This window comes from Jaculus jaculus, chromosome 9 (assembly GCF_020740685.1).
Source record: "Jaculus jaculus isolate mJacJac1 chromosome 9, mJacJac1.mat.Y.cur, whole genome shotgun sequence".
NCBI classification, from domain to species: domain Eukaryota; kingdom Metazoa; phylum Chordata; class Mammalia; order Rodentia; family Dipodidae; genus Jaculus; species Jaculus jaculus.
Window position 1 is genome coordinate 117772587 of NC_059110.1, and position 27795 is coordinate 117800381.

Below are 27795 nucleotides of genomic sequence, written 5' to 3' on the forward strand. Positions count from 1 at the left end.
TCTAGTAGGCTTTGCTGCCCTTGACTGTGAAGTGCTTGTCAACATCATTGTGGGGCCCTCAGTAGTCTCAAGGGGAAGAGGAAGAGACATCAAGAAGCCTCTTTTTTGAGGGGTGGGTTTCAAGGCATGATCTCACTCTAGCCCAGGCTGATCTGGAACTCACTGTGTGGTCCCAGGCTGGCCTCTGCCTCCAGAGTACTGAGATTAAAGGTGTGCACCACTAGGCCCAACTAAGGAGCCTTTTTTTTTTTTTTTTTTTTTTTCCCAAGATAAAGTCTCACTTTAGCCTAGGCTGACCTGGAATTCACTCTGTAGTCTCAGGCTGGCCTTGAACTCACAGTGATGCTTCCACTTCTGCCTCCCAAGTGCTGGGATTGAAAGCCTGTGCCACCATGCCCGCTTTATTTATTTTATTTTTTTTGAGGTAGGGTCTCGCTCTTGCCCTGGCTGACCTGAAATTCACTATGTAGTCTCAGGGTGGTCTTGAACTCATGATAAGCTTCCTACTCTGCCTTCCAAGTGCTGGGATTAAAGGCATGTGCCACCAAGCCAGGCTTTAAGTGCCTTTAACCACTGATTTACCTCTCTAGCCTCAGAAGGTTACATCTTGTTAAAGTTCACTTACATAAAATATTAAGGCTGGGCATAGCGGCACATGCCTGTAATCCTAGCATTTAGGAGTTGATGTGGAAAGGCATAGCAGAGAAAAGTTGCTCATACCTTGGCAGTCAGGAAGCAATGAGAGGAGGGAAAGAGGTCAGAGACAAGATATAACCTTCCAGGACAACTTCCCACTAATCTGCTTCCTCCTGTTAGGCTCCCTGTCGTAACAGCCCATTCAGCCACGAACTCAAACCATAGTAAGGACTTTATTCAAAATGTGTGTGGTCGGGCTGGAGAGATGGCTTAGCGGTTAAGTGCCTGCCTGTGAAGCCTAAGGACCCCGGTTCGAGGCTCAATTCCCCAGGACACACATTAGCCAGATGCACAAGGGGGCACATGTGTCTGGAGTTCATTTGCAGTGGCTGGAAGCCCTGGCGTGCCCATTCTTTCTCTCTCTCAGTCTCTCTCCCCTCCTTCTCTCTGTCACTCTCAAATAAATAAATAAATAAATAAAATTATAAAAAAAAGTGTGTGGTCACAATCACTGTGTGCATGTGTGTTGAGATGGGAGATCTCACTCTGTGGCCTGGGCTGGCCTGGAACTTATGACAATCTGTCTGTCTCAGCCTCCTCACTGTGCAGATTACAGGAATCCACCTCATCTATTCATTGTGGTTTGAATTGTGACAGGGCTGTGACAAAGCACCATACTCTCCCATGTCAAGATCTCAAAGCACTCCCCAAGCAGGACACTTGCGGCGAACCCCCTGACCAGCAGGAGAAGAACGACCAGCAAACGAAGATCCTTCTTGATCACACTTTATTGGAGAGCCTCTTGGTTAACAGGAAAGCTGATGGCGAGGGGCCGGGCGTGGGAGTGTAGCTGCTTTTATAGGGTGTAGCACTACGAAGCACCTACGGATTGGCTGCCACCTGTTCACCCACCACCCAGGGCCACGGGATAGGCCCAGGGTGCATTACATCACGCACATGCGCAGCATCAGGCAGGACTGCCGCTAAGACATGACCAAGTAAGGAGTTGATTGTCCTGCCCCTTGGCAGGAAGTAAGCGCCATCTTGTAATGGCGACTGTCTCAGCTCCTCACAGACACTCATCTCATTGAATGGCTGAGCTCCAGTCCTCTGCAGTCAGATGTCCACAGGGGCAATCCCATCATTCCTCCAGTGTTTGTTGGGTTTTTGCAGCCTTATAACCACCTGTTCTCTAGACTCTTTCATCAGCTTTCTGCCTTTCTATGTTTTTCCAGCCTTCAGAATCTTTCTAAATTGTGCTAGAGAGGCCTCTTCTCTCTTGTCAACTCTCCAGATTTTTCCCTTCACGCCAAAGGACTTTCTGCGTTTGACATAGCTCCAATTGATGTAACCCCCACCACTGCCGGCCTCACAGCTCTTGTTTTCCTGGATGGCTCAAGCACCTCTTGGGCCTCTGGACCTTTCCGGGTATTCCCTGAGAGACAAACATGCTTTTTCCTGAGAGATAAGCATGGTTTACTTCATCTTAGAATTTGCTCAAACCTTCATTCTTTTTTTTTTTTTTTTCTTGGTTTTCGGAGGTAGGGTCTCTTTAGCCCAGGCTGACCTGGAATTCACTATGGAGTCTAGGGTGGCCTCGAACTCACCGCAATCCTCCTACCTCTGCCTCCCAAGTGCTGGGATTAAAGGCGTGCACCACCACGCCTGGCAAATCTTCATTCTTTAGGAGTTGTTTCTCTCTCTGTTGACAGGGTCTTATTACATAACCCAGGCTATCCCCAAATATGAAACCCTCCTTCCTCAATGCTAGAATTATATGCCTGTAATACTATTCCCAGCCAGAATTCTCTTTTGGAAGATGGGGGGCTAGAGATTGGACCCTGACCCTTGTGCATGTACTCTCCTTCTGAACTACATTCCTAGCCCTGACCAAATTATCTAAAATGGCCTCCTGTTACCCTTGCCAGGCGTGGTGGCACATGCCTTTAATCCCAGCACTTGGGAGGCAGAAGTAGGAGGATCACCATGAGTTTGAGGCCATTCTGAGACTACATAGTGAGTTCCAGGAGAGCCTGAGCTAGAGTGAAACCCTACCTCAAAAAACCAAAAAAATAATTACCATGGGATATGTTTTCATAATCATGGAAAATGCTAATAAAAATTAAAATAAATAAATAATTTAAAAAACAAAAAAATAAATAAATAAAATAAAAATAAATAAATAAATAAATAAATAAAATGGCCTCCTGTTACTCTCTATATCCTTCCTTTACTTTGGCTGTGTGTTCAGCACCAATCATTTCCTGGCATTGTGTGTCTGTATGTTGATCTGCCTATTGGTGAACTGTACCAGGGTGGCAGGAGGGGTCTATGACCTTTCTTTTCTTCTTCTTCTTTTTTTTTTTTCGAGGTAGGGTCTCACACTAGTCCAGGCTGACCTGGAATTCACTGTAGTTTCAGGGTGGCCTTGAACTCACAGCGATCCTCCTACCTCTGCCTCCCGAGTGCTGGGATTAAAGGTGCGCACCACCACACCCAGCTTCCTTTTCTTTTCTTAAATACCCAAGCATGGTGATGCATGCCTCTTTTTTTTTTTTTTTTTAATAATTTTCCTTTTCCTTTTTCTTTATTTATTTGAGATAGGTAGGGATGGAGGGAGGGGGAGAGAGATAGAGAATGGATGCACCAGGGTCTCTAGCCAGACACCTTGTGCATCTAGCTTACGTGGGTCCTGGGGAATTGAACCTGAGTCTTTTGGCTTTGCAGGCAAGTGCCTTAGCTGCTAAGCCATGTCCCCAGCCCTTTTTCTTTTTCTTTTATTTTTATTTTTTAAAGATGAAGCAGGTAGTGGTTAAGCGCTTGCCTGTGAAGCCTAAGGACCCCGGTTCAAGGCTCGATTCCCCAGGACCCACGTTAGCAAGATGCACGAGGGGGTACATGCGTCTGGAGTTTGTCTGCAGTGGCTGGAGGCCCTGGCGCATCCATTCTCTCTCTCTCACTCTCTCTCTATCTGCCTCTCTCTGTCTATTGCTTTCAAATAAATAAATTAAAAATAAAGAAAAAATTTTTTTAAAAAAAGAGGAAGCAGGTGCTGGAGAGGTATCTTAGTGGTTAAGGCCTTTGCCTGCAAAGCCGAAGGGTCCCGGTTCAATTCTCTAGGACCCATGTAAGCCAGATGTACAAAGGGGTGCATGCATCTGGAGTTCATTTATAGTAGCTGAAGTTCCTGCCATGCCATTCTCTCCCTCTCTCTCTGTATCCAAAAATAAATTATATAAAAATAAAATAAGGAGGAAGATTTTTTATTTATTTATCTTATTTATTTACTTATTGTTATTGTTATTTTGTTTTTTTGAGGTAGGGTGTCATTCTAGCCCAGGCTGACCTGGAATTCACTCTGTATCTCAGGCTGGTCTTGAACTCATGGTTATCCTCCTACCTCTGCCTCCCAAATTCTGGGATTAAAGGTGTGTACCACTATGTCCAGGCTTTTACTTATTATTCATTTATTTAAGAGAATGAGAGAGAGAATGGGCACAACAGGACCTCTAGCCACTGCAAACAAACTCGAGACACATGCACCACCTTGTGCATCTGGCCTTAAGTGGGGACTGGGGAATCAAACTCTGGTCCTTAGGCTTTGCAGGCAAGTGCATTAAGCACTGAGTTATCTCTCCGGCCTGCCTATGACCTTTCTGTTCTTTTTTTTTTTTTTTTAATGTTTTTTGGTTTATTTTTATTTATTTATTTGAGAGTAACAGACAGAGAAAGAGGCAGAGAGAGAGAGAGAGAGAGAGAGGGAATGGGCGCGCCAGGGCTTCCAGCCACTGAAGACGAATTCCAGACGTGTGCGCCCCCTTGTGCATCTGGCTAACGTGGGTCCTGGGGAATTGAGCCTCGAACCGGGGTCCTTAGGCTTCACGGGCAGGCGCTTAACTGCTAAACCATCTCTCCAGCCCGACCTTTCTGTTTTATTTCCAGCATAACAGTCATGCCACACACTAAGTCGACACTTGAGAAATATTTGTTGATGGAATGAACAAGCCAAGTTCAAGTAATGGAGGTTACAGAACAGAATGTGTTGTCAGCACTGATGCTGTGATGGTAATGAAATGAGAGTAGTGGAGAGCAGGCAGTGATGGTACACATACATCTGTAATCCCAGCACTTGGAAGATGAGGATCAGGTTTTCAGTGTCAGCTACCTAGTGAACTTCAGGCCAGCTTGGTCTCTATGAGTTCCTGTCTCAAAACAAGAAGAAAAAAAAAAAAATCGGGCGTGTTTGGGCAAGCCTTTTATCCCAGCACTTGGGAGGCAGAGGTAGGAGGATCCCTGTGAATTTCAGGCCACCCTGAGACTACATAGTGAATTCCAGGTCGGCCGGAACTAGAGTGAAACCCTACCTGGAAAAACCAAATAAAGAAATAAAATAAGAGGTTAAATGAAGCCGGGTGTGAGTTCGAGGCCATCCTGAGTGAATTGCAGGTTAGCCTGGGCTAGAGCGAAACGCTGCTACCTTGAAAAACCAGAAAAAAAGAAACAGCAGCAACAACAACAACAAAATATTAAATGTACTCTGAAATCGAACCAGGAGGTTAAAATACGTGAACTGTAGCCTCTTAGAGACTCTCATAACTCCGCACCTCCCATCACATCTCTATCACAATTCGCAGGTCTCAGTGCAAAGTGAGAAGGCCCAGGTCCTTGTTAGAAAGGTGTCAAGACGTTGACAGCACAACATTAAAGTAGCTTCAGGCTTTCTGAGGGACAGGTGGATGGGGCCTGAAAGTTGGGTCTAGGGCGCTCACCAACATGGAGCTTAAACTCATTGGAATACTGTTTCCAATAGAATTGCACCCCTCAACTGTTCCTTTTTTTTTTCCCCTTGAGGTAGGTTCTTACTCTAGCTCAGGCTGACCTAGAGCCCAGACTGTAGTTCCAGACTGGCCTCGAACTCATGGCGACTTTCTTTACCATCAAGTGTCGGGATTAAAGACTTGCGCCACCACGCCCGGCTACAACGGTTACTTTTGAATGACATCTCCTTGTTCATCTCTGGCTGATTTTCTGAGTTCCCCGGATGTTCAGAAGCCAGTCTCTGTTTCACACCCGGGGTTTTCAAACAGTCGCTCCATCGCCAGGCGGAGCCAAAGCGCCGCTCGCGCATGCGCAAGGCCGTTGGATGGGCCGGAACCTTGTTTCGGGGCCGTGCGCCGGGCGGAACGCGAAGGGCGAGGCACCGGACGTCGGCGGCCGGAGGAGCCGGGCGGCGAAGCTGGAGCGGCGTTGGCGGCGGCGGCGCGAGGCCGGGGTCGAGGCCGAGGCCGAGGCCGTCGCTGCGAGGCCTGTGCGAAGGCAGGCCGCGGCGGTCCGGGGCCCGAGTCCGGAGGCAGGGGCGGCCGCCATGGCCGAGAGCATCGTGAGTGCGGCGGCCGGGAGGGAGCGGGGCCCCGGGATGAGGCAGCAGATTTGCCGGCGCCCAGGGCGGGCCCGCGCCCGATCGTCCCCGGTGCCGGCTGGCTTCGGCGCTTGGTCTGGGCTTGTGGTCCGGCCAGGAGTGACCGGCGGGAGTGAGTCCCGGCTGTCCGAGTCGAGCGGCCGCCCGCCGCCGCAGGTCGCGGCGAGGCCCCTCGGCCTTCTCGCAGGCCCCGGAGCCGCTCTCGGCCTCCCCTGGGCTCCCCTAGGGCTTCGTCCTGAGTCACTCTGGGGCGAAGGCCAGCGTTAGGGAATCCCGTTCCCTCCCAAGATGCGACCCGGGAAGCAGACAGCAGCCTGGAAGGGGTTGGGTTTACGGGACATCTGGACTACCTGTTCAGAAGAAATGAGATAAAGAAGGCTGATTTCACTTTAGCCTGTCGTTAGGAATAGTGTACCTCCCCCGTCCCTAAAAGTGAAATACAGTACTTACAAATCAGAGAAGAAAAACCAAACCGACAGCCAATAGCTAACTTGTGGAGTTTCCCCTCCGAAGTAAACAAGGCCAGGGGAAAAAGTACCAGGCAGGTCGGATAGAAGAACTGTGGTGAGCTCTGAGGAATATTTGGAATGTTTGAGGAATCAGAACAGAGTTGAGTGATGGAAGGGAGAGGGGGAGCATTAGCTGTTAGGCCCTGGCATTCCAGAGGGCATCACTTCTCCTTTCGGAATGTCATGGGTTTCCCAGAGACCCCGGCTGTTGAATTACTTCAGGATTACCTAGAACTTGGCATCCTTCTTTCTCAACCTCCTCAATGCTGGGGTTACTTGTAAGGCCACCTTGCGTGGTAGGCTCTTGAGTTTAAGACTTTTCTAAGGGTTTCCTCACCTTCCTCACAGCTTCGTTCTCAGGGCACACTTGTTCCCTCTGTTTCCTAACCTGGAGATTGTCAGCAATGAATACATGGTCTAAAGGAAAGCTCAGAAAGGCTGTCCTTTTAAAAAGTCAAATTTACCGAAATTGGTGACTTGCCTAAAAATAGGCCAGGGCATCAGCAGTCAAATCTACCTTTTTTGTTTGTTTGTTTTGTTTTTTCGAGGTAGGGTCTCACTCTAGCTCAGGCTGTCCTGGAATTCACTATGTAGTCTCAGGGTGGCCTTGAACTCACAGTGATCCTTCTACCTCTGCCATCTCTCCAGTCCCAGAACAAAATCATAACAGTTGAGAGCATGTGGGGTAAAACCAAGTAAAAAATAAAAGACAGTTACACTGGAATTAAAGGCATGCACCACGACCTGGCCAAATCTACCTTTTAAACTTTGTTACTTCATGATTTGCTGAGTTAAGGCAACCTTGTTCAAATAAGTTCCAGACAAGAATGTTTTCCAACCATGTACCAAAAGATGGGCGCTCACAGACAGCATTGGGTCTCTGACTTTCTCAGGTATTGAAAAATCAAAACATCCTTCTGAAATTAATTTTAGAAGCTTTATTTTAAATTCAGAAAGAGGGGCTGGAGAGATGGCTCAGCATTTAAGGTGTCTGCCTGCAAAGCCTAACCTGGGTTCTGCTTCCCAATCAACACCCTTGTAAACCAGATGCACAGAATGGTGCATGCATCTGTAGTTTGTTTGTAGTGGCTAGAGGCCCTGCTGTGCCCATACTTTAACCAATCTCTCTCTCTCTCTCTCTCTTTCTCTCTCTGTCTCTGTCTCTGTCTCTGCTTGCAAATAAATAATTTTTTAAAAAATGTATGAGTTCAGAAAGGTCTTTAAAGAATTTCTTTGGGATTAATGTTTTATATCTTGATAATTCTTCATCCCCTTCCCAGGAAGCCTTCTGGGCTTCAAAACAAAACAAAAATTTGTGATCAAGTTTTCAACAATGTTACTCAAGCAGTCCTCCAAACCCTGGGTTCAAGCAATCCTCCTCTCTCAATTTCCTGAGTAGTTGAAGTACAGATTCTTGTCACCATACACAGTCTTGTTTTCTTATAAATAGGGAAACAAATTACTAAGGCTCTGTGTCACTTTGGCCTGATTTGTCTGTTCTTGTATCCTGTTTTTCTTTTTTTTGGTTTTTCAAAGTAGGGTCTTACTCTAGCCCAGGCTATGTAGTCTCAGGGCGGTCTCAAACAGTGATCCTCCTACCTCTGCCTCCTGAGTGTTGGGCTTAAAGGTATGCGGCACCACACCCAGCATATCTATTCTTTCGTAGCTTTGTTTCAGAGGGTAAGCCAGAGCTTTTCTTAGTAACCTCTCCACCTCCCCCCAATGAGGTAATATCTCACTCTAGCCCAGGATGACCAGAAATTCACTATTTAGTCTTAGGGTGACCTTGAACCCAAGATGATCCTAAGAACCAGTGTTGAGATTAAAGGTATGCACACATTTTTCTTTTTCTTATTTATTTATTTATATTAAAAAAAACTTTTTAGTTTACTTTTATTTATTTATTTGAGAGCAACAGAGAGAGAGAGAGAATGGGCACGCCAGGGCTTCAAGCCACTGTAGATGAACTCCAGTGACGTGAGCCCCCTGGTGCATCTGGCTAACGTGGGTCCTGGAGAATCGAGCCTCGACAGGGTCTTTAGGCGTCACAGGCAAGCGCTTAACCGCTAACCCCTCTCTCCAGCCCACATTTTTCTTTTTAAACAGACTACCACATAGAGTACAGGTAGAGTGACTTGTACTTTAGAAGCCTTCTTTGTAAGCTGGGCATGAGGACACAGGCCTGTAATCCTGTGCACAGCAGGATCATGAGTTCAGAGCCAGTCTGTGCTACCTAGTGAGTAATGGGCCAGAGTTATGTAGGTAGACTCAACAGAGAAACAAAAGCACAGTTCTTCCATGTGACTTCTTTCTCACTATGCCAGAGTGACAGGCTCCAGTTCCCCAGTGATCAGATGAAGGAACATTTGTAAGTTTCCACAGAGAGGCAGAATTCTTCACTTTGTGACATGCCTTAGTTTTGAAGAAAGATTTCAGAAATAAATGTATGGAAGTATTTTTTTTTTTTCCTAGTTATTGAATACAGAGTGAAAGACCCCACAAATCAGAAGTCAGAAGAATTCAGCTAATTGCACCTAAACACAGATAGGTGAGAAAGTGAAAACATTATGCTTATGGTTAAGAAGTACATGGACATGACATGTTTTTTACTGATCAGGATTTTTTGTTTTGTTTTTCGAGGGAGGGTTTCACTCTAGCCCAGGCTGACCTGGAATTCACTGTGTAGTCTCAGGGTGGCCTCAAACTCATAGCGGTCCTCCTACCTCTGCCTCCTAAGTGCTGGGATAAAAGGCACGTACCACCATGCCCTGCTGCTGATCAGGATTTTTATTCATAGAGATTACCCAGAACAAAATCCTTTAAAAAAATTTTTTAAATTTATTTTGAGAGCCGGGTGTGGTGGCACACATCTTTAATCCCAGCACTTGGGAGACAGAGGTAGGAGGATCACCATGAGTTTGAGGCCACCCTGAGACTACATAGTGAATTCTAGGTCAGCCTGAGCTAGAGTGAGACCCAACTCGGAAAAACAAAACCAAAACAAGAAAAAAAAAACAACAAAAAAAATTTTGAGAGAGAATGGGCACACCAGGACCTTCAGCCACTGCCAACAAATTCCAGATGTGTCCACCCTCATGTATATATGTGTGACATTGTGTGCTTGTGTCACTGTGCATCTGGCTTACATGGAACCTGGAGATTTGAACAGGAGTTCTTAGACTTTGCAGGCAAGTGACTTAACCAGTGAACCATCTCTCCAGCCCCAGAATAAAATCAGTTGAGAACATACGAGGCCAAAACCAAGTAAAATTCATTTAAAAAAAAAATAGACAGAGTTACGCTCCCCCCGCCCCCTGAGGTAGGATCTCAGTCTAGCTCAGGCTGACTTGGAATTCACTGTGTAGTCTCAGGATGGCCTTGAACTCATGGTGATCCTCCTCTCTCTGCCTCCTGAGTGCTGGAATTAAAGGTGTGTGCCACCACACCTGGCCAAGAGTCACACTATTTTAGGAAAATGTAGATTATTTATTTATTTATTTATTAGAGACACAGAGAGGGAGAATGGATGTGCCAGGGCCTCTAGCCATTGCAAACGAACTCCAGACGCATATAATACCTTGTGCATCTGGCTTATGTTGACCTGGAGAATCAAACCTGGGTCCTTTGGCTTTGCAGGCAAACGTCTTAACTGCTAAGCCATCTCTCCAGCCCTTTAGATTTTTTTTTAAATTTGTTTGATTAAAGTAGATGAAGTTCAGTTCCAGGTGTTTCCAACTGTTTGACATTATAACATGACATTGTTACCTGCAAAGTTTATACTTAAGAACCACACAACTGAGTTACAAAAAAAAAAATGCAAAAGAAAACACTTTAATGCTTTAAGTTAGTTTATAATTTTGTGTTAGGCTGCATTCATCAGTTCCATAGGCCTTAAGCCTTGGGTTGGACACACCAAACCATTAAGCTCTGTTTTTTTTTTGTTGTTTGTTTTTTGAGGTAGGGTCTTGAGCTAGTCCTAGCTGACCTGTAATTCATTATGTAGTCTCTGGGTGACCTCGAACTCATGGCAATCCTCCTACCTGTGCTTCCCAAGTGGTGAGATTAAAGGTGTGCGCTACCACACCCAGCATAATTATTTTTAAAGTTGGTCTCATGGAGCCCAGTCTGGCCTAAATTATGTATTTGAGGATGACCTTGAACCTCTGACCCTTCTTCCTCCACCTCTGAAATATGGGGTTACAGTTGTTTGCTGCTTTGAAGTGTGTTCTGTGTGCAAACCTAAGGGTTGCAATCAAGGTGGTACCCATGGGCTGCCTGTCATTTGTTGATGCACCTAACCACCTTGATTCTTATCTAGCAAGATTGAATTGGGGTTGAAAGGTGAAGGATGACTTTTCCTTTCATTTTCAGTGACCTAGATGCCAAAAGATTCAGGTGTATGTCTTAATAAGTCAGGTCCTCACTAGGCTGTGTAGTAATCATCTTAACCCATTTGCAACAGATAATCCGCGTCCAGTCCCCAGATGGAGTGAAGCGGATCACGGCCACAAAGAGAGAAACAGCTGCAACATTTTTGAAAAAGGTACTTGTGGCATTTATCTTTAGCAGTCTTTTTTTCTTCCACTGCTCTCCTATGCACTTTTCTTTTTTTCTAATTTCCTTTTTCTGCCCATGTCTAAGTGTCTCATTTATGGGTTTTTCTCTGTATGGTTGGACTAGATTGCTGTTGGATCAGATTTTTCTTGGTGTGTGTAGAGTATATGTGGTATGTGGGCACGTGGGTGCATATGCATTAAAAAAAACTTAACCTGGAAATTATTTCTTCTTATTATTTTTGTTTTCTGAGGTAGGGTCTCATTCTAGCCCAGGCTGACCTGGAATTCATTATATAGTCTCATGGTAGTTTTAGACTCACAGCAATCCTTCTACCTCTGCCTCTGGAGTGCTGGCATAAAAAGGCATGTGCCACCATGCCCAGCCTGGAAATTATTTTAGTCATTTATTATTCTCATGCACATAATGAGGAAAAACTTAAGTAAAATTGAAGCCGGCTGTGATGGTGTATGCCTTTAATCCCAGCATTTGGGAGGCAGAGGTAGGAGGATCACCATGAGTTTGAGGCCACTCTGAGACTACATAGTGAGTTCCAGGTCAGCCTGAGCTAGAGTGAGACCCTACCTGGAAAAACCAAAACCAAATCAAAACAAAAAGACCCAGTAAAATTAAGAGAGTAGGATTTGTATATCATATTTACAGTGCAGCCCCTCTGAATCATTTTCTCAGTCTGTAGGTTCTGTCCCAAAGGGTACTCTTGTAGTTTTCAGAGTGCATTAGCTACCAGCCACCAGCTTTGTAGCCATCTTTTCCATTCCGTGGTCATTCGTTGGCTTGTTGATGTAGTGACAATCCATAGTTGTGCCACATGGGATAACAGATTTTCCTGAGCCTATGTAGTTTTGTCAGTCCTGATATTCACAGACTGGGAGGTAAGATGTGTTATTCATAGGGTGCATCCATGTTAAAGATTGCATTAAGTGGTAATTTGTAACTTGCTCTTTTTCTGTTGGATACTATATTATGGACATGAGTCTATGTAACAGTGGATTTACATAGTTTTTTTGGGATGTGTGTTGTATGTGTTCATATGTGTATATGTTTGTGCATGTGTGTCATGTATAGGCATATGTGTGTCATGATGCACTTGTGGAGATTAAAGGACGGCTTTCAGATGTTGGTCCTTGCTTTTCACTTCCTTTGAGACCAGGTTAGCTTAGCTGATCAATGATGGATGAACGTCCAGGCAATTCTGTCTCAGCCTCTCACTCTAGCCCAGGCTGACCTGGAATTTACTATGTAGTGTCAGGATGGCCTCAAACTTACAGCAATCTTCCTACCTCTGCTGCTCAGTGTCTAGATAAAAGGTGTGTACCACTACGCCCAGGTCAACCCCCCCTTCTTGCCTCTGCATGACTAGGATACAAACATCTGTTACTGTATCATGTATGTGCGTACTGGAAGAACTCAGGTACATCTGTAGCAAACACTTTATCCACTGAGCTATCTCCCCAGTCCCACCATTAGAATATGTGTGTGTGTGTGTATATATATATATATATTTTTTTTTTTAAATTTTCTATATTTTTCTTTATTTATTTGAGAGCTACAGAGAGAGGGGGCCATATATATATATATATATGTACATATACATATATATACGCACACACACACACACACACATATACATGAATGAGACAGAGAGGGAGGAGAGAGAGGGAGAATGGGTGCATCAGGGCCTCTAGCCACTGCAAATGGATTCCAGACACATGTGTCACCATGTGCATCAGGCTTACGTGGGACCTGGAGAATTGAACCTGGGTCCTTAGGCTTCACAGGCATGCGCCTTAACCGCTAAGCCATCTCTTCAGCCCATAACTGTTTATAAGTATATAATTTTCTGGTCCTGTGAGTTCTTGTTTCCTTCACTTCCAAATGTCTCCATAAGTTTTATTTCATACCAAGTTTCTTGTGTATTTGCATTGTTGTGAAACTAGTTTCCAGTTCTCTTGGGCACATCTGAAATCTGTTCCCATTAAACAAAAACTTCCCTTTCTAAACTGGGCGTGGTGGGGCATGCCTTTAATCCCAGCACTTGGGAGGCAGAGGTAGGGGGATCGCCCTGAGTTTGAGGCCACTCTGAGAGTTTGTAGTGAATTCCAGGTCAGTGTGGGCTAGAGTGTGACCCTACATTGGAACCTGCTTCCAAAAAAAAAAACAAGCAAACTCTGTGTGTGTGTGTGTGTGTGTGTGTGTGTGTGTGTGTGTGTATGTATGTATATCTTTCCCTTCATTGCAGCCCTGGTAACCACTATTCTGTTTTCTTTTTTCCATGAATTTGACTACTTTGAGTGGTGAGATTAAAGGCATGTGCCACCACACCTGCCTTTTTTTTTTTTTTTTTTTAATTTGGGAGAGAGAGGCAGAGAGAATGGGTGTGCCAGGCCCCCCAACCACTGCAAACAAACTCCAGATGCATGCACCATCTTGTGCATCTGGCTTAAGTTGGACCTGGGGAATTGAACCTGGGTCCTTTGGCTTTGCAGGCAAGTGCTTAACTATGAAGCCATCTCTCCAGCCCCCCTTCTTCATTTCTTATTACTTTTATTAATGTCACCATTAGCTTGTAGAAATAATAACATACATGCTGTTGAGTAATTACAATACATCTAACATATAATATTTAACTTTCTTTTTTCTTTTTTTGTTTTTTTGAGGTAGGGTCTTGCTGTAGCCCAGGCTGACCTGGAAGTCTCAGGGTGGCCTTGATCTCACAGCTATCCTCCTACCTCTGCCTCCCAAGTGCTGGGATTAAAGGTGTGTGCTACCACGCCTGGCTTTTTATTTTATTTTTTAAAATTTTTATTTTTATTTTATTTTTAATTTTTTTTTTGTTCATTATTTATTTGAGAGTGACAGACATAGAGAGAAAGACAGATAGAGGGAGAGAGAGAGAATGGGCGCGCCAGGGCTTCCAGCCTCTACAAACGAACTCCAGATGCGTGCGCCCCCTTGTGCATCTGGCTAACGTGGGTCCTGGGGAACTGAGCCTCGAACCAGGGTCCTTAGGCTTCACAGGCAAGCGCTTAAGTGCTAAGCCATCTCTCCAGCCCTTATTTTGTTTTTTTGAGGTAGGGTGTCACTCTAGCCCAGGCTGATCTGGAATTCACCATGTTGTCTCAGGGTGGCCTTGAACTCTTGGTAGTCTCCCTACCTCTGCCTCCTGAGTGCTGGGATTAAGGGCGTGTGCCACCATGCCCAGCTTCTTATATAAATTGGCACTTGTATAAGCAGTACACGTTGCTTTCAGAAGTGAAATAATGAGACATTTGGCTAGTGAGAAGTAGTTCTTAACACATATTAAGTGTTCTTTAAGTAGTTTTGGTGGACCATGATATGTGTGGTGGTGCTTAAATATTTCATTAAATTTCTGTTGTTTGGGGCTTGTTGTAGGTTGCAAAGGAATTTGGCTTCCAAAACAATGGCTTCTCAGTTTACATCAATAGAAACAAGACTGGAGAGATAACAGCATCGTCCAGCAAATCCCTTCATTTGCTAAAAATCAAGTAAGTGTCCACCCAGGGTAAGATAGGCAGTGAGGAGTAACCAGACCTAATGCCCACTTGAAGGTGTCTGAATGTATCCTTCTTCATACCACTCTAAGTATGGTTCTGGTAGGGTTTGGCTTATTGGCTAACTTGTCTAGCTGAATTAGTGAGCTCTAGGTTCAGCAGGAGTTGTTATCTCAAAGAATTTAGGGGAGAATGATAGATGAAGACAACTGTCATTGACCTGACATATTTGAACACACACATTCAAACATGTGTACATACATGCATACCTACCACACAGCACAATATGCAAAAAAAACTATATATATGCATATATTTATGTGTATATATGTGTGTGTGTGTATGTACATAATATATCTATGTATATATTTTTTGATGTAGGGTTTCACTCTAGTCCAGGCTGATAGTTACTATTTTGGAACTGTATAGGTCTTAATAAATCTCATCTGGTTCCATTATTGCTGCTCACTAGTGCATTGTACTTTCATCATTGTTCCTTATTAGTGTGTGTGTCGTGTGTGTGCGTGCACATGCATACTCATAGAAAAATATCACATCCCATTGGGCGTGGTGGTGCACGCCTTTAATCCCAGCACTTGGGGGTCAAAGGTAGGAGGATTGCTGTGAGTTCAAGGCCACCCTGAGACTACATAGTAAATTCCAGGTCATCTGGACTAGAGTGAGTCTCTATCTTGAAAAACCAAACCAAACCCAAACAAAAGTTAAACATCACATCCATTAATATGCACAATTTTTTTGGTAATGACAGTGCTGGGAATGGAGTTATGCATGTTTATACCTGTTTAGAAGATCTGTTTGTGGTTGGAGATGTGGCTCTGTGGCAGAGTACTTGCCTAGCATGCATAATTCCCTGTTGTGTTAATTACCTTTTTTGTTGCTGGGACAAAAACATTAATTTTAAAAATTAAAAAAATTATTTCAGCGGGGCAAATATAGAGAGAATAGATGGGTGCAACAGGGCTTCTACCTGCTGCAAACAAACTTTACATACATGTGCCAACTTGTGCCTTTTGGCTTACATGGGTCCTGGAGAATCGAACCTGGCACCTCTGGCTTTGCAGGCAAGTGCCTTAAGTACTAAGTCGTTAATGGGGCCAAGGAGATGGCTCAGCAGTTAAAAAGGCACTTAGTTGCAAAAAGCTGTCAGCCCAGGCTTGATTCCTAGTACTCAAATAATGCCAGATCCAAAGTATGCTACAACTGTCCGGTGTTCCTTTGCAATGGTAAGAGACCCTTCTGTGCCCACCCACCCATTTATACACACTGAAATGCATGCATGCATACATATATACATATATATAAACAAATTTAAAATACCAGTTTAAGGGCTGGGGTTGGCTCAGTGGATAAATGGCTTGCTACTCAAGCTGGAATACCCTAGTTCATATAAAGACATAAGAATCTGGAAGCCATGGCAAATTACTGTAATCTCAGCACACTGATGCTAACAGCAAGATGAGAAATGGAGATATGAGTCAGGCGTGGTGGTGCACACATTTAATCACAGCTCATGAGGCTGAGGTAGGAGAATCCCTGTGAGTTTGAGGATACCCTGAGACTACATAGTGAACTCCAGGTCAACCTGGGCTAGAGGAAGACCCTACCTCAAAAAACCAAAGCAAGGGCTAGAGTAATGGCTTAGCAGTTAAGTGCTTGCCTGTGAAGCCTAAGGACCCCAGTTCAAGGCTCCATTCCCCAGGACCCATGTAAGCCAGATGCACAAGGTGGCAAATGTGTCTGGAGTTCATCTGTAGTGGCTGGAGGCCCTGGTGCACCCATTCCCTCCCTCCCTCCCTTGGACCCTCTATCTCTCTCTCTGCCTCTTTCTCTCTCTGTCAATCTCAAATAAATAAATAAAAACCAATCAACCAACAAACAAAAACAGGGCTGGAGAGACGGCTCAGCAGTTAAAGGTATTTGCTTGCAAAGCTTGATGGCCTCAATTCATTTCTCCCATACCCACCCAAAGCTAGGTGCATAAAGTGGCACATTTGTTTGGAGCAATAGGCCCTGGTGTGCCCATTATCTCCCTCTCCTCTCCCTTTGCTTGCAAATAAATTTATTTAATTTAAAAACAAACTTAAAGCTAGAGAGATGGCTTAGTGCTTAAGGCACTTGCCAGTAAAGCTAAAGGTTTGATTCCCTAATGCCCACATAAAGCTGGATGTACAAGGTGGCCCATACATCTGGAGTTTGTCTGCAATGGCTAGAGGCCCTGGTGTGTCCATTCTCTTTCTCTGTATCTCTTCCAAATAAATAAATTTAAAAAAAATGAATTGCACAGTGGGAAAAGTGCTTGTCACAGTAGCATGAAGAACTGAGTTTGAATTCTTAGCAATCATTTGAAAGCCAGGCTGGGGAGGCAGAAGCAGGATACCTGGGATTTGTAACTGTCTTGTCTAGCCAAATTGATGAGTTCCAGGTTCAGTGAGAGAGACTGTCCAAAAAAAATAAGGTTGAGAGTGATTGAGGAAAAACCTTCAATATTGACTTTTGGCTTCCACATGCACATGAATGCACATATGCACACTACACACATACACATGCAAGAAACCTGATCCAAGAGTGGTAGTATATATGTTCTTGGGAGCTGAAACTGGAGAGTCATGAATTCTTGGCCAGCCTGGGCTACAAGTGAGATTTTTTTTTGTCTCAAAGAAAGAAAACGTGTATTATATCAACTTCCCTTTCTTTTGTTTAATATTTTACTTATTCATGAGAAAGAGGCAGAGAGAGATAGGGTTTGGGTGTGCCAAGGCCTCCAGCCATTGCAGACGAACTCCAGATGCATGCGCCACCTTGTGCATCTGGCTTACGTGGGTCCTAGAGAATCTAACCTGGGTCCTTTTGCTTTGCAGGCAAATGTCTTAACCGGCAGGCCATCTCTCCAGTCCTTTTTTTGTTCTGTTTTTTGAGGTGGTGTCTCAGTCTAGCTCAGGTAGTCCTATTTATTTATTTATTTATTTATTTATTTTTGGTTTTTCAAGGTAAGGTCTCACTCTAGGCCAGGCAGTACTTATTTTTTTTTTTTTAATTTTTGTTTATTTATTTATTTATTTGAGAGCGACAGACACAGAGAGAAAGACAGAGAGAGAGAGAGAGAGAGAGAGAGAGAGAGAGAGGGAGGGAGGGAGGGAATGGGCGCGCCAGGGCTTCTAGCCTCTGCAAACGAACTCCAGACGCGTGCGCCCCCCTGTGCATCTGGCTAACGTGGGACCTGGGGAACCGAGCCTCGAACCAGGGTCCTTAGGCTTCACAGGCAAGCGCTCAACCGCTAAGCCATCTCTCCAGCCCGGCAGTACTTATTTTTGAGATGAAGTCTTGTTATACTGCCAAGGCCCTAAGCTCCTATACTCAAGTCACTCTCCTGCCTCAGACTTTAGGGACTCCAGGTACACACTGTACCTCTCTGTACCACTTTTCACTTAAAATTTATTCATTTGTTTTACCACTGAAAGTTGAACGAAGGCCTTGTACATGCCAGACCAGTGCTGTATGTCTGAGCTGTGTCCTCAGCTTTTTACTTTTGCTTTGAGATGTGGGTGTGCTATATTGCCAGGCAGGTCTTAGAAACTTGCCTCCTGTCTCAGCTTCCAGAGTTGCTGAGATTATAGGCTTGCATCACAATGCCTGACTCAGTCCCTCCCCTCCAGGGTCTCAACTTAGCTCAGGTTGACCTGGATCTCATTCTGTAGTTCCAGGCTGGCCTTGAACTCTCAGCAATGATCCTCCAACCTCTCCCTCCTGAGTGTTGGGATCAACGGTGTGTACTATCAAGACTGACTTATATATACATTTATATATTTGGTTTTTTCAAGGTAGGGGCTTGGTCTATCCCAGGCTGACCGGGATTCACTGTATAGTCTCAGGGTAGCCTTGAACTCATGGCAGTCCTCTTACTTCTGCCTCCCAAGTGCTGGGATTAAAGGCGTGTACCACCACACCCAGCTGATACATACATACATGCATACATACATACATACATACATATATATATATTTTTTGGTTTTTTGATTTTTCGAGGTAGGGTCTCACTCTAGCCCAGGCTAACCTGGAATTCACAATGGAGTCTCAGGGTGGCCTCGAACTCATGGCAATCCTCCTACCTCTGCCTCCCGAGTGCTGGGATTAAAGGCGTGCACCACCACGCCCGGCTGTATTTTTCAATTTAATTTTTTTTTACTTATGAGAGAAAGAGGCGGGGGGGGGGATGAGAATGTGTGCACCAGGGCCTCCAGCGGCTGCAAACAAACTCTAGACGCATGTGCCACCTTATGCATCTGGCTTACATGGGTCCTGGGGAATTGAACCTGTGTCATTTGGCTTTGCAGGCAAATGCCTTAGCCACTAAGCAGTTTCTCCAGCCCCCGGCTGATATATATACATATATATTTTTTTCTGGCTACTTTGTGATTTTGTTTTTATTAACAACTTCCATGATTATAAAAAATATCCCATGGTAATGTCCTCCTTCCCCCCACTTTTCCCTTTGAAACTCCATTCTCTATCATATCCCCTCATCTCAGTCTCTCTTGTTTTGATGTTATCATCTTTTCCTCCTGTTATGATGGTCTTATGTAGGTAGTGTCAGGCACTGTGAGGTCATGGATATCCAGGCCATCTTGTGTCTGGAGGAGCATGTTGTAAGGACTCCTGCCCTTCCTTTGGTTCTTCATTCTTTCTGCCACCTCTTCTGCAATGAACCCTGAACCTTGGAAGGTGTGATAGAGATATTACAGTGCTGAGTACCTCTGTCACTTCTTCCCAGAACCATGATGCCTTCTGAGTCATCCCAAGGTCACTGCCCTCTGAAAAGAGAAGGTTCTCAACCAAAAGTGAGAGTAGCAACATTAAGAGAAGTGCTTACCCGGCAGTTTGATGAGCATAGTATATCCATTTAGCCAGACAGTAGCAGACATTACACCCCTAGGGCTTATGACTACCCTTGTAGGTTTTCACTATCAGGGATATATTCCCTCTCATGGAGCGGGCCTCCAGTCCAATTAGAGGGTAGTTGGTTTCCACCATGACAGACATGCCACTCTTGCACTTGTTGGCTCATTTGGCCTGGCTGGCCAAATATAAGGCTTGCAGTGTCCACTGTTGAGTATCTTCACTGGTGATTTCTTTTTCTCCCATTGAATGGTTTCTTCCAGCTTTCTGTCAGCTGGTCTACAAGGAGGTGGTTAGTTCCAGCAGGCTTTTTCAGTAGCCTTGTACCTGGCTTATATTTTTTGATGATTTCCTTTCAAATATAGCTGTTGACTTCTCATACTCACAGGTACCACACTGTTCCCAGCTCCTAGAAGGTTTGTTTTCTGCAGTTTGCTTCCAGCACTTGAATACTTGGCCTGCCTCTCAGTGCTTGATGTCCCCACCCCTCCGGGTTTTTTGGTGGTGGTGGTGGTTGTTGGGAGGAGTGGGTCTGAGAGGTTATATATATATATATATATATATATATATATATATATATATATATATAATTTTTATTTATTTGAGAGCAACAGACAGAGAAAAAGAGGCAGATAGAGAGAGAATGGGCGCACCAGGGCCTCCAGCCACTGAAAATGAAGAACTCTAGATGCATGTCACCTTGTGCGTCTGGCTTATGTGGGTCCTGGGGAATCCAGCCTACAAGATCTTATTTGTCTCTGTGAGCACCAGGCACCAGGGGGTGCTGTGGAGGTAGGACTCTGCTGAGTCCCCTTTGTCTTTGGGTTTTCAGATCCCAACAACAGCCTAGGCTCCACCCCCACAAGGAGGTCCTTGCCACAAACCTCCATGGCAACTTTTTCCCGCTATGCAGGGATTTCTCCCTTTCAACTTGTGGGATCTCCCTAGTTGTTAAGGGTTCCATCAGTCATCTGTTTGGGTTGGGCTTTGTTTTTACTTATTTATTTTTATTTTAGATTGGTGTGCCAGGGCCTATAGCCACTGCAAATGAACCCTTGACACATGTGCCACCATGTGCATCTGGTTTACATGGGTCCTGGATAATTAAACCTGGGCTGTTAGGCTTCACAGGTATGCACGTTAACCACTAAGTCATCTCTCCATCCCTTAAATTTTATTTTATTTTATTTTTTAACAATGGCCAATTTATTTTTAATTTTTTTAATTTTTATTTGAGACAGAGAGTGAGAGAGGGAGGGAAGGAGAGAGAGATATGGGCATGCCAGGGCCACTAGCTACTGTCAACCATGTCTGGCAAGTTTTCCTTTTCTTTTAATTTTAATTTTAATTTAATTTATTTTTTTAGAGAGATTCTTTTTTATTAAAATTTTTTATTTTTTAATTTTTATTAACATTTTCCATGATTATAAAATATATCCCATGGTAATTCCCTCCCTCCCCACCCCCACACTTTCCCATTTGAAATTCCATTCTCCATCATATTACCTCCCCATTACAATCATTGTAATTACATATATATAATATCAACCTATTAAGTATCCTCCTCCCTTCCTTTCTCTTCCCTTTATGTCTCCTTTTTAACTTACTGGCCTCTGCTACTAAGTATTTTCATTCTCACGCAGAAGCCCAATTTAATTTTTATTTTTTATTTTTTATTTTTTTTTTTTTTTTCGAGGTAGGGTCTCACTGTGGTCCAGGCTGACCTGGAATTAACTCTGTAGTCTCAGGGTGGCCTTGAACTCACAGCGATCCTCCTACCTCTGCCTCCCGAATGCTAATTTTTATTTTTTAAAGACAAAGTCTCATGTAGTCTAGGCTGGCTTTGAACCTCTAATACTCCTATTGTCTATCTCCCAAGTGCCAGGATTACAGGTCTGTGTCACCATGTCTAGCCAGTCATCTGGTTTAATGTGGGAGTTTCACACTCAGCAGTGTGCTTTGGGCAGGAATGCCCAAGACTTCATCTCCTGTTGCCCAGTGAACACTGTAAGCCCTAGGCCTACTCTTTTTTTTTTTTTTTCCTTAGCAGTGTTTTTACAGTATCCATATATCCTGCAGCTGAAGGGTGTTTGGGATATTTAATTCACTCTGGAAACAAAGCCTCTGGATAGAACATGGCAGGTATATCGCCCCTGAATTACAGAGGCAAGAGAAGGTTAGAGCAGATCTATAGCTATGCTCTTCAGGTCCTCGTATCTTTGGCAGTGTTGGCACTTGAAGACACTGCTCTCAGTGTGGTGTTCAGGGCTGGAGCTGGCTGTTCTTTCAGGCTTACTCTGTTTATGGTAGTGGAAAACTTGCCCAGTGTTCTACTTTGGCTTGTCTTCTAAGGCTAGAGCTGATGTGCTGTAAGGCACACCTGGTCAGCTGTGACCCACAGGGTTTTGTGAAAGACTTCTGAATGGAAGCACTCCTTAGCCACCAAGTCTTGCCATTGGAAAGGAGATGTGCAGCAGCCCTTTGAAAAGCATGAGCAGCAGCTTTACAACATAAATGGGCCATTCCTAGGAATCTGCTTAAGGAGTAAAAGCTACTGGCATCTGTTGTGGACATTTGCAGGAGTTCTCCAAAGTGGCAAAGCACAGCAGACAGCATACCTGCCCCTCAGGAAAAGCTGTTACTGCTTCCCTGGGGTATGTTAAGCCAGGTGTGGTATATGCCTGACTATAGTCTCAGCACTCATAGGCCAAGGCTGGAGGATTCTGATTGTGAGGCCAGCCTGGACTACATAAAGACACTTTTTTTTTTTAAAGTAGTGTTTATACATAGAGCATTGATGTGACAGCTCTTTGAGAGTTGCTGGATGAGAAGAGCAAGCTGTAAAGTGACTTCCTGTTGTAAAACAGTGACCACCCCATCCATGTGTGTGTGAGAGAGAGAGAGAGAGAGCGCGCGCGAGTGAGCAAGTAATTGTGGATGGAAAGTTAGATAGAAGGCTGAAGAGTGACGCAGATATGGCCACATAGAGAAGGAACAGGAGAAGGTTCAGGTGAGCACAGGCTGTGTTCACATGTCTAAAGTCAGATAGCAGTAGGTATTTATCAGTATCACAGCTAATAAATTTGTAAGAGAAATTACTGAGAATCTATTGCTGATCTTTATAATGCCAACTAAAATAAGAATTCTGGTCTCAAAATTGGAAGCCTTTAATCTCAGAACTTGGGAGGCAGAGATAGGAGGATAGCTGTGAGTTGGAGACCAGCCTGGGACTACATAGTGAATTCTAGCTTAGACTAGGCTATAGTGAGACCCTACCTTGGGGGGGGGGGGGAAAGGAAACATAATCACTCAGTCTTTAGGATGGTGAAATTTGCTTTTTTGCAACTGTTAGCTCATATATCAAGGCTGATTTATGTGGCCTGGGTGGTGGGGGTGAGGATAGTGCTGATGCTGTTTATCTTTGAACAGACATGGCGATTTGTTGTTCCTGTTTCCCTCAAGCCTTGCTGGAACTTCATCTGAAATGGACACGTCGTCAACCTCACTGGGGTTAAAGGCCTTTGTCCCTCCTAGTGTGGTTGAGGATGAAATCGATCAATACCTCAGTAAGCAGGATGGAAAGATATACAGGAGCCGAGACCCACAACTGTAAGTGCTCTGTAGGGCTCTGGGTCTTGTCTGTGCTGATCTTAATGGGCCATTAAAGGAAGTACTTGAGAAATGGGCATTGTGGCAAATGCCTGTAATCCCATGGACAGGAAGATCATTCCAAGTCCAAGGAAGGCCAGCCTGATTCAAATGTGAACTTAGGTCAACCAGTGAGACCTCTTCTCAAAAAGAAAGAGGGGGCTGGAGGGATGGCTTTGTGGTTAAGACACTTGCCTGCAAAGCCAAAGGACTCAGGTTTGACAAGGTGGCGCATGTGTCTAGAGTTTGCAGTGGCTGGTGGCCCTGGTGTGCCCATTCTCTCTCACTGTTATCTGCCTCTTTCTCTCTCTCAAATAAATAAATAAATGCTAATAGAATATTTAAAAGAAAGCTGGGCGTGGTGGCACATGCCTTTTAAAAAAATGTTTTGTTTTTATTTATTTATTTGAGAGTGACAGAGAGAGAGAGAGAGAGAGAGAGAGAGAGAGAGAGAGAGAATGAATATGAATGGGTGTGCCAGGGCCTCCAGCCACTGCAAACGAACTCCAGGCACATGTGCCTCCTTGTGCATCTGGCTAACGTGGGTCCTGAAGAATTGAGCCTCGAACCAGGGTCCTTAGGCTTCACAGGCAAGTGCTTAACCACTAAGCCATCTGTCCAGCCCACGCATGCCTTTAATCCCAGCACTCAGGAGGCAGCGATAGGAGGATTACTGTGAGTTTGAGGCCACCCTCAGACTCCATTGTGAATTCCAGGTCAGCCTGGGCTACAGTGAGACCCTACCTCAACCCCCCCCAAAAAAAAATTTAAAAGAAAGGTGTTATTTTTAAAATAAAAGAAAAACTGTTAAGAAAAAACATTTAGTAGCTGGCTGTGGTGGTGTACACCTTTAATCCCAGGACTCAGGAGGCAGAGGTAGGAAGATTCTTGTATTTCTGTGAGTTCAAGGCCACCCTGAGACTACATAGTGAATTCCAGGTCAGCCTGAGCTAGAGAGTAAGACTCTACCTTGAAAACCCAAAAATATTTAAATTAATAATAAGGTGGAGAGTTGTTTAGGAAGATGTCTAATGTCAGCATCTGGTCTCTGTGCATGTGCATACACACATCCCCTCACACACGTGCCTGTATAAGACAGTGAAAACCATCTGAATTCATATGCAGTGATATGAAATTTTGTTAGAGAAGGCTGTCTGCAGTGGATTCTGTTTTCTGCCAGTGTGATAGGTGACAGCATCAGGATATTGGATTTCAGTTGCTGTATTAGCAGCTCTTATGCCTGAGACATGACCTAGCCACAGATGCTCAGCTGCTTTGGTGTGGAGCTGCTGGAATGCTGGCTTCCATTTGAGTTTCCTCCCAGGAACTCAGTGCCTACTCCCTTGTCACAATCTGGACTATCATGGTTTCATTAGCTGTCTTTTAGAGAGTGTGTTTACACATTTGTATTCTGACCTCTTACTGGTATATAGGAAGCAGAGTCCATTTTGTTCTGATACTTGGAACTTGCATTTGCTGGGCATTGTGGCACACACCTTTAATCCCAGCATTTGTGAAGCAGAGGCAGGAAGATTGCTGTGAATTTGAGACCACCCTGAGAGTACCTAGTGAATTCCAAGAACTTAAGATGTGTGCATCCCCCTTGTGCATCTGGCTTACTTTGGTCCTGGGGAATTGACCCTGGGTTCTTTGGCTTTGCAGGCAAGCCCCTGAACCTTTAAGCTATCTCTCCAACCCGTGTTTTTAAAATTTTATATTTTTATTTATTTGATAGGAAGAGGCGGGGGTGGGGTGGGGAGATAGGCGTGCTAGAGCTTCCAGCCACTGCAAACGAACTCCAGATGCATGTACCACCTTATGCACCTGACTTATGTGGGTTCTGGGTAATTGAACCAGGGTTCTTTGGCTTGGCAGGCAAGCACCTTAACTGCTAAGCCATCTCTTCAACCCATCCAGCCCGCTTTAAAAAAAAAAAAAATCTTTAAATGTTTTGTTTTAGGGAGAGAGAGAATTTGTGCGCCTGGTCCTCAGCTACTGAAATCAAACTCCAGATGCTTGCACCACCTAGTGGGCATGTGTGACCTTGCACTTGCTCACCTTTGTGCATTTGGCTTACATGGGATCTGGAGAGTCTAACATGGGTCCTTAGGCTTTGAAGGCAAGCACCAGAACCACTAAGCCATCTTTCCATCCACTTTTTTTCATTAAAATTAATTAATTATTTTAAGAGTGAGAGAGAGAATGAGCATGCTAGGTCCTTCAGCCTGTTAATGAACTCCAGACATGCGCGCCCCCTTGTGTGTATGTATGACATTGCATGCTTGTGTCACTGTGTGCCTGGATTATGTGAGACCTGTAGATTTGAACATGAGTTCTTAAGCTTTGCAGACAAGCATCTTAACCTCCAAGCCATCTCTCCAGCACAGCACTGGCTTTTTACTAACATTTATTTACTTATTGAAAATGACTTTGGGGCTGGAGAGATGGCTTAGTGGTTAAGGTGCTTACCTGCAAAGCCAAGGGACACAGGTTTACTTCCCCAGGACGCACATAAGCCAGGTGCACGTGGTGGCACATGCATCTGGAGTTCATTTGCAGTGGCTAGAGGCCCTGGTGTGCCCATTCTCACTCTTTTTGCTTTTCTCTCTCTCTCTCGCACACACACATAAATACTTATTTTTTGTTAGTATCATTCTAAGTACATAGTATCTGTGAAATCACAGGTTTGATGTGTTGGCCAGTTTTCTTCCCCCCCCCCCCCCCCGAGCCAGAGTCTTTTTAGCCTAGGCTGACCTGGAATTCACTCTTGTAGCCCCTAGGCTGGCCTCTAGCTCAGTGACCCTTCTATTACAGCCTCCCAAGTGCTAGAATTAAAAGCTTACATTCGTGGGTTGCCATGACTGACCTTTTGTGTTTTGATTTGAGGTCTATGTATATAACTCTGGCTGGCCTGGAACTCACTTTGTAGTAAGTATCTACTGGTATTATAAGCGTGTACCAACATGTCTTGGCTATTTTTTTGGAATATGTATCACAATAAAAGTGAATTACTAAAATAAAAACATCCAAGCTGGGTGTTGATGATGCATGCCTTTAATGCCAGCATTCAGGAGGTAGAAGTAGGAGGGTCACTATGAGGACAAGGTCACCCTGAGACTACATAGTAAATTCCAGGTCAACCTGGGTTAGAGTGAGACCCTACCTCAAAAAATAAAAGTGAAAACAACAACAACAAAATGCTGGGTTGGAGAGATGGCTTAGCCGTTAAGGTGCTTGCCTGGTGAACTCTTAAGGACCCAGGTTCGGCTGCCCAGAACCATTGTAAGTCAGATGCACAAGGTCCTGCATGTCTACAAGGTGTCGCACACATCTGGAGTTCAGTTGCAATGGCTAGAAGCCCTGTTGTGCCAATTCTCTCTGTCTCACTCTAATTAAAAAAAAAAAAAAAAGAAACATCCATGTACCATCTAAAATAATTTCTTGTAAGTAGGGAAACATTTTATTAAAATATGATATACATTTTAGATATTTAACTGTTGGGAGGCAGCAACAGAGAAATAACTTTTGTGTCCCAATATCTTTTTTCTACCCTATATGCTCTCTAGATGTCGCCATGGTCCCCTGGGAAAGTGTGTGCATTGCGTCCCGCTGGAGGTAAGTCATTTAGAGGGATTTCCTGAGCAGGCATGTGGTTGGCTGCTGATGACAGAGTTGTCCAAGCACTTTTGGTGACCGGACTTGGTGGTTCCAAGAACTTATCTATTTATTGCCCTGGGCCTTGTATTCCCACGAGTGCAAATGGTTGAGTTTTATAAGAGTAACCTTCTGGGTGGATTGGGAATGACTGAGGTGTTGGTGTTGCTATGATTCAAGGACAAGTTTCCTGCTTCATAGATAATCCTTCTCTTACTGGACATAGACCTGACCCTGTCTCTTTCTAGATGTCATGGTTTTGACTTACTGTGCCTGAATCTCAGGTGTCTTGGTGAGATTGGAGAGTTACCATAATAATCCTGACTGGTGTAGTTCCAGGCTGACCTTAGGGCAGGAAGGCCCACCTTATTTTCTACATAAGGCTCTTCTGACTGCATGTGTGCATGCATGCCTGTCACTGTAGATTGTTCTGCCACTGAGTTGTATCCCCAGACTCTTTCTGGCTTTTCTTTCTTTGTTTTTAATGGCTTGGGGGGGGAGGGTCGGGGGATGCACTTGAGTGTTCCCTGAACTGACAATTCATAGCTTTTGTTCAGTGTCAGGCAGTCAAAACTATGGGGAGTCTGAGCATAAGACCCTTTGTGGCTTTCTTTTTTTTTTTTTTTTTAATTTTTTATTTATTTATTTGAGAGCGACAGACACAGAGAGAAAGACAGATAGAGGGAGAGAGAGAGAATGGGCGCGCCAGGGCTTCCAGCCTCTGCAAACGAACTCCAGACATGTGCGCCCCCTTGTGCATCTGGCTAACGTGGGACCTGGGGAACCGAGCCTCGAACCGGGGTCCTTAGGCTTCACAGGCAAGCGCTTAACCATTAAGCCATCTCTCCAGCCCTTTGTGGCTTTCTTTTTGAGAGTTTTCTTAGCACTTATTTGCCCTAAGTGCATGTTGTATTTAGGAGGGTTGCAT

At 44.5% G+C, this 27795-nt stretch overlaps 1 protein-coding gene across 2 annotated transcripts in view; it reads left to right on the top strand.

The window, feature by feature from the left end:
* Positions 1 to 5928: 5928 nt before the first annotated feature.
* Nploc4 (NPL4 homolog, ubiquitin recognition factor) overlaps positions 5929 to 27795 on the top strand; it is an 89923-nt gene continuing 68056 nt past the window's right edge. Inside the window, exons 1-5 of one of the 2 annotated variants that reach the window (XM_004655268.3) lie at positions 5929 to 6016; positions 11027 to 11107; positions 14533 to 14645; positions 22995 to 23174; positions 26780 to 26828. In XM_004655268.3, coding sequence (XP_004655325.1) covers positions 6002 to 6016; positions 11027 to 11107; positions 14533 to 14645; positions 22995 to 23174; positions 26780 to 26828 — 438 coding nt within the window. In that variant the 5' untranslated portion in view covers positions 5929 to 6001. Of the gene's footprint in view, positions 6017 to 11026; positions 11108 to 14532; positions 14646 to 22994; positions 23175 to 26779; positions 26829 to 27795 lie in introns of those variants that run through there. The other variant, XM_045158310.1, reaches the window with a different exon arrangement.